Here is a 13,466-nt window from a genome sequence, read left to right on the forward strand (position 1 = left end):
TTTACAACTTTCCATATCCACTCTTTTGTCTCCAAATTATATTTTAATAATTATTTCTCTCTCCTCCACACTCTCTCTCCCCGAAACCCCCCCCCCAAACGGTAATATCTCTCTCTCCCCGAAACCCCCCCCAAGGGATTATTTCTCTCGAAGCAGAGCTCTCCACACCAAACCCTCCGAATCTCCATCCCTCTCTCGACCCAAACAACCCCACCAGAAGAAGAGAATCCGTGCACCTCTCTAAGGCGACGGTTGTCGACGGAGCTTGCAACTACTGAAGTGAATCATCCCGGTTGCTGGTTTGCTGAAATTTCTTCTATTTCAGGTATGATTTCTCTGTTTCTCTTCACGGTTTCGGTTAGGGTTTTAGATTAGTGAAATTGTTTTTGTGTTCTGTTGTTGCCATTTCTTCATTTCATGTTTTTCTTGGTTTTAGATTAGGGTTTGTACATTTCAGATCAACCGAAATCGATAGGTTTCTGTTCTTGCCCACTATTATTTCTAGAAAGAGTTTAAACAGAAATTAGGCAATGAAACCGTGATGATTCCCTGTGTACGAGAGGTTTCTGATTTTAGGTGTGGAGGCAGGTTGGTGTTTATGAAATTGTCTGTGTATCTAGGCAATGAAACAGAAAATCGTAAAAAAATAAAACTTTGAAGCATGTTCTGAACTCTGTTTTAGTGCTTTTCTTGATTGGAGATCGTTTCATTTTTTAAGGAAATTTCAGTTCTGCTGTCCCGATTCTCTTTACAAACATCAAGTCATCAAAAGAATTCAACAATGATCAGGGAAAATTTCTTTAAGGACAGTCAAGAACCCAACAAATGAGCTAGCTTATAAGGTTCTTTTTTTTCGTGGGGTAAAATGAAAAAGACTCAGAGAGAGAGGGGTTGGGAGGGAGAGTTAGAAACATGGGAATTCTAAGAAAGTTTTCTTTTCAAGGAATATAAAAAGAACTAAAGGAAAATCTAATCTATTAAATTGGTAACAAAGGATTTACCTAATAGATTAGATTTACCTATTATGAAACAATTTAAGGGAAAATCTAACCAAAAAACCCAAGGCTTCTAATCTAGTTCTACTGTGTATTACTTGTATATATATATATATATAAACAAAAGTAGTTCTTCTGTGTATGAAGACCATCTACAAAAAAGAATGAGAGAACAAAAGCATACATGTATGATGACTCCTATTCCTGTAACTTCCCTATCAATGTATTGTTTCCCGTGAGATACTTCCCTCCAACTCAGGCGGGGAAAAACACAATGCGTGATGCCAGAGGAACTTCTCACTAATGGGAGCTCATGATATTCCAAACTCACTTTCCCACATTCAATCTCTCTCTAATCTCACTTCTTGCAACACGAATCAAGAACAAATTTTCCTCTTTTGGTTCTTCCTTTATGTTATGAATTGATTTTGTTTTCAATGCATGGTCTTAAATTCACAGTACTAAAACAACCTTGCTGGATAAATAAGTTAGATTTAAAGGTATTTTAGTTGCATTATTGGTACCATAACCTTTTGCTCTGCTTGAACACTTGTAAACTGTTGACCTTGCTTAATATGAATTTTGTAAACTGTTGACCTTGCTTAATATGGAAACATCTTGTAAACTGTAAACTGTTTTGTAAACTGTAAACTGATTTTGTAAACTGTAAACTGTTTTTTGTAATATGTGTTGTTTTAGTAACATTTTGTCCTTCAATATTTTGTTGAAGGATGACCACTTTAATTGATGAGGATCCATTCTTCACCACATTGTTGGAAAGTGGTGAGGGTGGTATAAACAACCCTATTGTGGAGGCTGCTTTCGTTGATGTCCAAGCGACACAACCTCAACGGGAAAAAAGAGCACCTAAACATAAATCCCAGCGGGGTGTGTCATTTACTATTGAGGAAGATACGCTCCTCATTTCAGCTTGGCTTAACGTTAGTATAGATTCCATATGGGGGACTGACCAAACCTCCACACAATTGTGGAGTAGAATTTATGATTACTACTCCACTTATAAAAAACCTAACAGTCAAGAACGATCTGTACCATCGTTGACCAATCGGTGGTCAACCATTCAAAAATGTGTCAATAAATTTTGTGGTTCTATGGCTCAAGTTGAAGGAATGCATCCAAGCGGTGCAACCGAGCTAGACAAGGTATAATCGTTTATTTTGTTATTGTGTAAAATTATTTCAGATTTGTCCTACTAATTGTTTCTATATTTTGTAGATTGACAAGGCAAAAATTTTGTATCGAGAGACCCAAAAAACCAACTTCACCTTGGATCATTGTTGGAATCTTTTAAAGAACCAACCGAAATGGCAAACACACATGGAGACCGTAAGAAGAAGAGACAATGTCTCACGTTCAGGTAGTACTCCAAACTCAATACAATTAGGGGACCCAATGGAAAATGTGCCCGTGGAGTGTGAGAGACCTCCGGGAAAAAAGGTTGAAAAAGAAAGAGAGAAAAAAAGAAAAAGTAGGGAAAGAGAAGATAAAGAATTTAGTGAGGCCTTAAAGGAAATGACAGATGATAGGAAGATTCTAATGTTAGAGAGAAAAGAAAGCTTAATGAGGGTAGAAAACCGCAATGCTGAGTTATTGGAAATTAAGAAGAAAAATGTTGAAATGGAAATTAAGGCTCAAGAAGAAAGATCTATGATATTAGCTGAAAAGAAGAGAAAAAATGATATGGAAATAATGAAATTGGATATTGGGTCTATGAATTCTGTGCAGCAAGAGTATTTCCATAATCTTCAAATGGAAATTCTTGAGGAACAAAGAAATAAGGCCTAGGATGGTACATAGTTGTCTTTTTTGTTTTGTGCAGTTTTTGAATGTGTATTTAAAACAGCCTTGGTGACATTGTAAATTCTGGTTTATATACTACTGGTTGCTATGAACACCAAACCCTTTTTTGTACCTCTCTTTATGGGGAGATTGTTTTGTTGGTGGTTGGTGGTGGGTGGGAACACTTTGTTGGATGAATTTTGTTGTGGGTGGGATATTGTTGTATTGTTTGCTGCTTGTTGGTGCTGGAGTCACTGGAGGACCCAATGGCAAGACTGTTTTTGTGGCTGCTAAAGGGTGCTGGAGGGTGCTGGAGCTGCTGAGGGTGCTGGAGGGTGCTGGAAATGCAGTTATTTTCTGGTTGCTGAATTTCATATATGCTGAATTTGTTGGTTGCTGAATTTGTATAAAAATCAACTTTTTGCAACTTGTATTAAGTTGATTTTGATACATAGAATTAGTCATATGTAAATTCTGAAGTTGATATTAGTCAAATGTAATCTGAAGTTGATATTAGTCAGAAATTATTATATATAGAATGCTGGAAATTTGGATGCATGAAAGGGTGGTATGGATGCAGCACATAGTCTATATTATTTCATTGACAGGTTCGGTTTTAATGGATATTATTTATGTACTGGGTACTGATTGCAGGTACAAACCAGTACATAGAAATTGCAAGGTAAAAAAATTAATATTAGGCCAAAAAAAAAATATTAAAATGATAATATTTTATTATTATTTTGTTTTAAATATGCATAAGCCAATGTAGGAGTTTTGTTGAAATGACAAAGTGGATATGCAAAAGAGTTAATTTTGCATATGCATATCCATATACCAATGTGAATGCTCTTAGATATGTAAGATCCAACACACGCTCTCTCATCAACAGTAGTGTGTGATTTCCACGAGCCCAGCCACTGACAGCTATCCACCGGCATATCGGATCATCTATTGGATGCAATTATTTTAGAAAAATTCTTCTTATCATCTTCACACTTCATACATCATATTTATTTTAATTTTTTTTTCTATAATAAATATGTAATATGTGGATGATAAATAGAATAATTCAATTAATTTAATAAGAATAAAATGAAATAAAAAATAATATTTTAATATATAAAATATGTGATGTAGAATAATGTATAGCATTTCTCATTATTTTATGCTATTACTTATCCTAACCAAAGATAATGAGAAAAAAGAAGGTGTTTCTTTTAACAAAATTGGACCAGCAAAGTGCAGCACAACACCTATTCCGTCTTTTAGTCGTAGTCTGTTTTTCGAATTGCCAAAAAGTCCCTTCAAACAGCTTCTCTTAATCGGAAATGGGTAGGAGCCATTAGCTTCAGATCCTTTTTTTTTTTTTGCTTTTTTTTTTTTAGGTATTGTATTTAGGTATTGCATTAGCTAATTTGAAATGATTGTTGTGGCCTTCCACCTTTTAGACTTTTGTATCTTGTACCTGTTTAACATGTGTGTGTGTGTGAAGCTTGATTAGAAAACATCAAAAAAAAAAAAAAAAGGTTCTAACTAGCTACCCCAAAATGAGAATTTGCAATAACTTTATGCATCGACTGAATATGATAGAAGTGAGGCCATTCTATGCTACCAAGTGCAAAGTATGCAGGTTTGGAAAATAAGAATCAACACATATGCAAAACTTTTTGGACCCTTTTTCAAATAAAAAATTCTATGTGACCCTTTTCAAATTCACCCCTTGAACTTGCTGGACTTTTCTTTCCTACCAATGACACAAAAATCGCTACATCTTAATCAAATCTCCCTCTGCAAACTGCTTTGGCAAGATCAATGCTGGTTAAAATGATATTTATTAATTCAATGCTGTTAGGCCTTCTTACCTGTCATCTTCCACTTCATTCATGAAGAAATATTGCACAGCAAATGCCACAAAGAAAAGAACGAATTGTGTAATTGAATGCAGATTCTTATACCCAACAAGCCACGAGAGGTGCATGTAAACATTTATATTTTGATAAGCGATTTCAGCCTCTAAAGCTAGCCGGCACTGTCCTTTCTGTAAAATATTCCTTCCTGACAGTCTCCACAGAGCAAAACCTCACCTTCAAAAAGAAAATTGAAATATCATCACAATACATAAACAGGCAGGAGTACAGAGGCGGAAAAAAATTGACAAGGTTCTAAACCCACAGCCAAAATGGCCATCTGATGATGATCTTTCAAGAATTAAATAAAAGTTGGTGAAGGTAGTATCCGACTGTATGATGCAGCCTAAGAGTTCCCTTTTGGGTTTAACTTAGATGAAGAAAATATGCCTAACTTCCCTTGGAAAAAACAAATGCACTAGTAGGATGATTATTCCATACCAGAGAAGCATATGATTTCATCAATGGCCTGGCAAGCTGCCAAATTGGCTTAAACACAAATGGTGCTTCCACAAAGAGGACTTGTCCCAACCGCTTTGGATAATAATAGTAACATACATCAAACTGTCAACAAAAGAGAGAGTAAATCAACCCAGAATGTTCATAATACTACTTTCAAGTAATTATGCTACCACACACGCACATATTTCAGATATATAAATATTCTAATTCTGTAGTGTATTGACAAAACTTAATAGAGGGTGATGTGATTTCAGGTTTGAAAGCAATAGAAAAAATGGATGTAATGGTTTCCTTTTGATTTGGACATTGAAACTGATCAAACATCTATTTGCCACCAACAGTAACAGCATCGAGCAGTACTGGTGGGCATGAGTACTACGACTATTACAGAACATTGAGAGCAACCACCAAACTAAGCACTTTGGAGGAACTAAATAGAGACACCATCTCTGCTCTTCTTCATAAATGGCATTTAGAATCAATATAAAATAACTCACCGGCTGAAATTGATATTTTTCTATTTTCATATGTTTGACTCTGGAGTTTAGTTGATTTGATGACATAATGCCAGCTACAGAGGCAAGAGAAACAGCACATGTATTTAAGCTCAAATCAACCCTCTAGAACATAATCAGCAGCTGGTGTGTAAAAGTTACCAAAAACGTTAAAAACTTAAGATCTGCATTATCTGTTCCAAAGCCCCGTAGATCAAATATTCCAAGTATGTCTTCTTTGCCAGTCGGCAGCTTCTGCAATGCCTTCTCAATCATAAACACACACAGTTTCTCATCCTCTGCAGGATCCTGCATCTATAAGCATATTATTTTATGCTTTCAGTTAGAAACTAAAATTTATGCCTTAAAACCAAATGGATAGTCGAAAACTTTTTATTATAGGAGTTTATAATTCAAGCAATATTTCCTTAGACTTCAGAATACCATATGAAGAGAAAAGTAGCGAACTATTCATCACACAGTAACATTTATGGTCATCCTAAGTTTTGTTTCAATAGTCACCATAATTCGCAATAAATTGAAGATAATTTACGGGAAAGAGGTTTAAGTGGCATTATCGAAATTATGAACGGGGGAGACACCTCCATGGAAGATACATATTATTAAAGTATCCATCCCAGAGGTCAATTGTATTGTTAATGACTTCTGTTCTTGTAGCAAATCAAATATAGAATGCTTATGGAATCATATATACAGACACTCCAATAGAATTGCAAAATATTGGCCTCTTTTTGAGTTCATAGAAATTCTACCTCATCAGACCTCAATAAAATTCACAAGAACTTGGATTTTGGCAAATGATTGAATTCAATTTCTTAATATAAAAACAAATTCAGCAGTTTTTCTTATAAAACCCAATATTTGCAATAAAAGGAGTGATACTTAAGTTTTAAACTTACTGCGGGAAAATGCTTGGAAGCCTCCACTATGAGCACAGGTCTGTCATTGACATCAAGAAAATCATGCACATAGGCCTTTCCAGTTTGAGCCACATTTTTCACCAACTCTTCAGACAATTCTGACACCTTGAATTCTTGACGCCATTTCTTAAACAGGTAGAAAGGAAAGGTGAAAAGGGCATAAATTTAATATGGTTTTTCATTCTTTGAATCAAACAAATCCTCCAATGAAAAACACATCTTTATAAGGAACTATTCATTTTTCCTTAAGCAACAACTGAGGATGTTTTTCAATGGCTTTTAAGAGGTGAAAAAATCATAGACAGAGCTCGAAAAACCAAAGAAATTAACACCCATTTTTTCGTTTTTAAAGGAACTGTCTCCTTGAATGCCTATGCAATTATTTCAGTCTCCACTTGCAAATGTCTATGCCCACAGGGCCACAAACATATATTTATACAATTTAAAATTAAGAATTTGGCAAGAATGTTAAGGATACAATGGCTTTAGTCAATTTTGCAACAGCATCTTCAACAGAAAACTTCCGGTCCTTCAGAAACCATAGGATCATATCTTCATCATCTCTTCCATTCTTGCCAACGGGAAGACTGTGGTATTCTTTTTGAAGCTTCTCTTTAACCTCCAAAACTAGCTGCATATTTAGATGCCATAGCCTATGATAAAAATTAAACTTCATTTACAAAGTGCAGAAACAGTCAAACACGATGCAATATTAGCAAAAAGCCATAACAATAATCCCAGTTTAACAAGTTTTGGGCTCCATTTGGTCCTACCCTTCAGTTGTTCTCTCAGTCAGCATGAACACCCACTAAAAAATCTGTGCTTTTGGCATCGCTTATATATTATATATGCATTTGTATATTTCTGAGCTATGGCTGATATTTTGAACCTCATATGAACCAAGCCAAATGGTTGTGTTCTTATTATTACTATCCTCCATTTTAAGTTCAAGTAAGTTTAGCTGAAAGCCTGAATGATTGTTATTACTACTCTCCAGATTTAAGCTCGTACTTCACTTTTGGGAAATTTTTTCAGCAACTAAAAACCCTTCCATCCATTTTGTTGCTGCAAAAGCTTTAAACAAAACCGAAAGAGAGAGAAAAAAGCTTTAATCTTTGTATGTTTATTACATTTTGGTTTCTGGAAACTAAAAAAAAAGTTCATAATTCAGGATTTAGAATTCGAACATAATTTTTATTCCTAAGTCTTTTTCTGCCAGCAAATGGATCAATTGGGAACGTTATACAGAGATTTACAGCAAAATGGAAATCCTTGGCTAAATGCATTCATAATTAAAATAACTGAACACGAATTGCAGAGATAATATGCCCATTAAATGATGGCCATAGAAAGCATTCAAAAAGTGGATTCAGGAGCAGAAACCTTGCGCGACTCTCTCGGGTCCAGCATACAGTTCTGAACAAACAGCTTGCTAGTTCGAGTGGCTTTCATGGAAAATTTAAGCGGAGGGACAAGCGGGTGACGAAGATTTTGACACAGGCGATACGCCATTGATTTTTCTTTGCCCTTTTGATTGCTCTTCTTGATAACTGGAAATTTGCTGCTTTTCGTGTCACAGCCACTTCGGTTGGTGATAACTGATAACGATGTGTGATGCCCGATGGTGCTCGTCCTAACTCCGAAGTCCTTAAAGCGACGGCGTTTTGATTTTTTGCCTTTTTCTGTTATTTTTATTTTTATTTTTATTTTATTTAGTAAGAGGAGAAGAAATTGTCTCGTACCAAAATTGGTGCGGTGAGATTTGGCATTTCTCGGCGGGTTTGGATATAAATAGTTAAAAGGGACGAGAAATGTGTGAATAATAATGATACGATTTATAAATAGTAAAGTAATGAAATAAATTGAGTTAAAATTTTTATTGAATTTTTAAGAAATGAGGAATAAAAAGTTGAATAAAAATATTATAAAATTAAAATAAAATTAGAATATTATTTTTTAATATTATTTTTATTTTAATATTTAAAAATATTAAATTATTTTTGTGTTTTAAAAATGTTGCATCCATCAAGAATGCAACCCGACAAAAGCTACGATTCTCATTTTATTTTTTAGTTTATTTTTTTATTTAATTGTCAATAAAGTATTTTTAAATGAGTTCTGAATTTATTTTAAATGTTTAAATGGATTTAAAAAATGCTTGTTGCCTATTGCCAAAATCTTTTAGATCAATTGGCAATACTTTGGTTTCTAATTAAGAGAATCAATGATCGAACTCCTCCTACCCATGTAAAAAAAAAAAATTGCTTGAGAAAAAACACAAAATAAAAAAGTATATTTTACACTTCTAGTAAGAATTCTCGAGGGCCACTAGTAAAACCTTTTGTATTTTATATGAAATTTTGAGAAAATTGTAATGATTAGATGAAAAAGTATGGAAGATAAATTAAAAAATATTTGTGTTTAAATAATATTTAGATATTGAAATGAGATAAGCTGTGATATGATGAAACCAATTGCATATCCAAACGAGATATTAGAATATCTCAATATATATGTGAATAGAAATGAAATGATTTGAGGTAAAATATTTTATTAGATTTTGGAAAATGCGAGAGAAATTTTTTAATAAAAATATTATAAATTTTTAATTTTATTTTTATTTAGAATTTTGAAAAAGTAGTTTTACTTTTTGTGTTTTATTTAAGAGTTTAGAAAAGTTGCAAAGATTAGATGAAAAAAAATTTAAAATTAAAAAATATTTTATATTTAAATAATGTTTAAGAATAAAATATCTTATAATACTTGAGTACAACCAAACAAGCCCTTGAATTGTTTGGGAAAATGGCCAAAAATTATAGGATACATTTGGATTCTTATCTCAACTTGGATTCCATCTTGCTCATTCTATTCTCATAAAGGCCAAAATTGGCAATTGGAGACTGTATATTTTGTTGGAATAAAATGACGAGCAATGTAACTCAATCCCTCCAACCTCCACGTATCATAATTTTTTAAATTTTTTAATATTTTTTTAAAAATCTTTTTTGAGATTATTCCTTTTAAATTAATTGAATTTTTCTATTCATTATCTATATATTAAATATTTGATAAAAGAAAAAATAATAAAAATTAAAATAAAATGCGGTGTGTAAAGGTTGTGTGAATAAAAAGAAATTGTGTTTTTTATTTTATTTTTCATTAAGGTAACATCATTGGTATGATTGTCATGTCAACAATAAAAAATAAATAAATAAAGATTGGCTTAACTATCTCCAACGTCAACATTACGCATATTTTCTTTGTTAATCAATTAACCATAAAAATTCATAAAAAAAATGCTTATGTCATTTACATTCTAGCAAAATTTTGAGTAGTTTATCGTTGTAGTTAAAGTTCCTCTAGAAAAAGAGAAGTTATAAAAAATATATATATTATATTCTCAATTTAGTGTGTAGAGTATACATTTTTATAATTAAAAATAATAAAATTTAATTTGTAAAATTTAAATTTTAAAATTTTTCTTCTAAATCAAATTATATCAAATAAACAATTTATTAACCGTTTGGATTGAGAAACACTTTCAACCCATTTCATTATTACAATTTTTTCAAATTTTCACACAAAATATAATAAATAATTCAACATTTTTAAATCTCAATTCAACTTTTTCAAATTCTAAAATAATAATATTCTAACAATATTTTATTCAACTTTTAACCTTTAGTTAAAAGTATCTCATCTCACTATATAGACAACCTTTAAGTATATTAACCAGTATATATAATTTTTCAAAATAAAAAAATGGAATCATAAAGTTAAAGAAATCTTCAAATTTAATGATTATTTCAAGAAAGATGCACATACAACTGTTACTATTGAGCAAAGAGTGGCGCTACTCTTCCGTTTGAGTAGCACCGTTCAAAGTGACTGTTAGTTACTTTTTTTTTTTCATATTTTTAATATATTTAAATATTTTAAAAAAATAAAAAAATTATATCAATATATTTAAAATCACTTTCTTAATCAATAAATCATTTTGAGTGGTCAAGTGGGGCGACATCCAAGCTTTTTTCTATTTTTATAAGAGTTTTCAAATCTATGAAACTTTATTTTAAAGAGCTTGATACCCTGTAATTTTATTAAAAAGTCTTCATTTACAGTGGAAGAAGAAAAATGCTAGGGGGGACCAATAAACTGGCCCCCAAATGGATCGAATTTTATTTTTATCTTTTTATTTAATCGTTAAGGAAATAATTATTAATAAATTTATATATTTTTAAAAATATATATCTTAAAAAGAAGTTAATTTGCAGTAATCAGTCCAAACTAGGAGACCCACGGAAGAATACTGTTCAGGTCTACCAGACTAGTTTTAGCAGCTGTAGCGAAGGACCAATAACAAAGGGATCATTAACAAGCCAACCTGTTTAACATAAAATCAATCTAGAAGAATTCGTTTAAATTTTATTTTAAGATTATAATTTTATTATTATTAGATTGTAATATTATTATTTATCAATATACTTATATTTTTATTATTCAAATTATAATTCTGGGCATATCCTCATATTTGCTATCATTGAGTTTATAGTATTAGTTTTATTACAGGTTAAAATATGAAAAATATTGATATTTTTTATTAGTAGGTAGTTTTAATATTTTTTTAGATATTGTGGCTACTAATAAATATAGATTTTAACTTTTATGTGAAATTCTATAATTAGGTCAAATGGGTTATGCGGGTTAATTCAACTCATTTACATGAAATAGATTGCAATGAATCGTGTTATGTTGACCAATTTCTAATTAATTATTAAACGAGTGATACGACACGATCCGTTATTTAAATGAGTCACATTAAGATTTGAATAAGTGACTCGTTTAGCAGGGCTGTGTTTGGTTGTTTGACCAAACTCAACTTAACTCATCTTAACTCATTTCAAACCAATCACTGATGGGATGCACTACTTTTTTAATTTTTCATAAAAAAATTAAATACATCTCAACATATTTCATACATTCCAACCAAAAAAGTTAAGTTTATCTCGACCTAACAAAATTAAACCTATCTCTAATGGACCCATAAAATATTATCATTTACAACTCAATTCAACATCCATACTCAGCTTAATAGGTCATGTTTGGGTTAACCCATATAATCAAATATCCATTACCTGATACGACACGAACACAATCCGTTATATAATAAGCGGTGTCAGAATTTAAAGATTTGACCTATTTAACTTAACACGTCATATTTGGGTTGACGGTATAGTTAAATGTCTATTATTTGATACGACAAAAATATGAACAAGAACACAAACACCATCTTTGCTTATTAAACAATAGTCTGGTGCGGTTTTGATAGTGATATAAGATGAAATGATTTTAGATAAAAGTTAAAAATTAAATAAAATATTGTTATAATATTATTTTATAATATTATTATTATTTTAGAATTTGAAAAATTTATTATATTTTCTGTAAAAATTTTAAAAAATTATAATAATAAGATAAAATAAAATAAAATATTTTCAATTTCTAAACGGGCCGTAGTATCACCAAACGAGTTGCCGTTTTGGAAAATAAGAGATGAAACTCCAGTCTCCGTTTTGAACTTTTGTGTGGTATAGGTTCTGCTTTATTGCTCAGCCCGCAATGTTTGGGCCTTTTGGCAACGAAAGGGGAAAGGGTTTTTTTTTTTTTTTCTTCGCCATTTCTAACACAGAAAAATTATTAAGTTTTGGTTTTGGTACGAAGTAAGGGAAGATTATCAAGTATTCCTAAATTATAAATAAATAACATGATACATTCAAAGTGTTATCTTACTCCAACGTGTCCAATTTTTAATGGCATGACATGCTGTAATAGGATGAGAATACCACATACCATACTCTGATATTACCAATGATGGAACAACATTAGACCCCAAAATTTTTAAAAATTCAAAATCCCTCCTAAGTTTTTTTCATAATTCTATATCTATAGGAAATGACCTTCCAAAAAAATTTCTAATTCTCATATGCTGTCCAAGATTTTCTAAAATTTCTATATACATATAAATGTATTTCAAATTTTTTTTTTCCTATAACTCCAGAATTTTGTATAATTTCTATATATTATCTATTTTCTATGACGTGGTCTCTCCAAAATTAAATTAAAGTTAGGTTTCTAAGAAATAATAAACTGATTAATTTGTATCCCAAAGTCTTTTATTAATATTATGCTTCTTAATATGGAACTTGAAGTGAAATAAACTCAAGAAAATTATTTAAGTTTGATTATCTATAGGAAAAATAATTGATAAGTTTTATCCCCTAGACTTTATTGAGCAAAAAAATATTTATTTAAGATCTCGGTTGTAGTATTATATGCTTAATGTACTAAAATATCTAGATTTATATTAAATTTGGTAAACTAAATTACATACTAAAATAAAAGATAGCTAGACTTCTAAAAAACCACTTGATAGTTTTTATGAAAAAAATAAATTCTTATTATTTCATTGCAAAACTAATAATAGATGAATATATATTCATGAAACATTGTCATCAGAAATCTGAAACAAATGTTAAGTTGTATTTTTAGAATTTTATCTCTACATGTATATAGCAAGTTATCGGGATCTGATTTATATATATAATTATGTTTTTATATTTTTTTGTGAAATTAAGATTAAGATTTATATCTTTTTATCTTACATAAACGTGTCATACGTTTAAAAAATTGCCCCTCTCAGAAAAATTTCTGGTTCCGCCACTGGATATTGCCGTATAATTATTCATTTGACATACAAAAAAGGGGCAAATTTTATAAGTAGCTCCTATATGCCCACAACAAAGACTAATACATATATATATATATATATATATATTTTCAGGCAACATTATTGGTTGCAATGGA

The 13,466-nt window shown here is 31.1% G+C and overlaps 2 protein-coding genes across 5 annotated transcripts; one reads left to right on the forward strand and one right to left on the reverse strand.

The window, feature by feature from the left end:
• The first annotated feature begins 1,517 nt into the window (after window positions 1-1,517).
• Window positions 1,518-3,370, forward strand: LOC122289173 (glutathione S-transferase T3-like). Its single transcript, XM_043096133.1, has 2 exons — window positions 1,518-2,158; window positions 2,232-3,370. The coding sequence occupies exons 1-2, from the start codon at window positions 1,727-1,729 to the stop codon at window positions 2,799-2,801; spliced, it is 1,002 nt and encodes a 333-aa protein (XP_042952067.1). The 5' UTR covers window positions 1,518-1,726; the 3' UTR covers window positions 2,802-3,370.
• A 1,241-nt stretch (window positions 3,371-4,611) lies between these two features.
• On the reverse strand, window positions 4,612-8,219 carry LOC122288937 (CRAL-TRIO domain-containing protein C3H8.02). 4 transcript variants are annotated; one of them, XM_043095770.1, is made up of 6 exons: window positions 7,986-8,218; window positions 7,081-7,233; window positions 6,582-6,728; window positions 5,824-5,976; window positions 5,147-5,269; window positions 4,612-4,882 (listed from the first exon to the last, which is right to left on the reverse strand). In XM_043095770.1, the coding sequence occupies exons 1-6, from the start codon at window positions 8,112-8,114 to the stop codon at window positions 4,805-4,807; spliced, it is 783 nt and encodes a 260-aa protein (XP_042951704.1). In that variant the 5' UTR covers window positions 8,115-8,218; the 3' UTR covers window positions 4,612-4,804. The 4 variants fall into 4 exon arrangements, 3 of the variants coding, with proteins under 3 accessions (XP_042951704.1, XP_042951705.1, XP_042951706.1); XM_043095771.1 differs by having other exon boundaries at window positions 7,081-7,255; window positions 7,986-8,125; XM_043095772.1 differs by lacking the exon at window positions 4,612-4,882 and adding an exon at window positions 5,665-5,738 and having other exon boundaries at window positions 5,212-5,269; window positions 7,986-8,219.
• Between the last annotated feature and the right edge of the window lie 5,247 nt (window positions 8,220-13,466).

The sequence above is a fragment of the Carya illinoinensis genome, chromosome 12 (assembly GCF_018687715.1).
Source record: "Carya illinoinensis cultivar Pawnee chromosome 12, C.illinoinensisPawnee_v1, whole genome shotgun sequence".
Taxonomy (NCBI): Eukaryota; Viridiplantae; Streptophyta; class Magnoliopsida; order Fagales; family Juglandaceae; genus Carya; species Carya illinoinensis.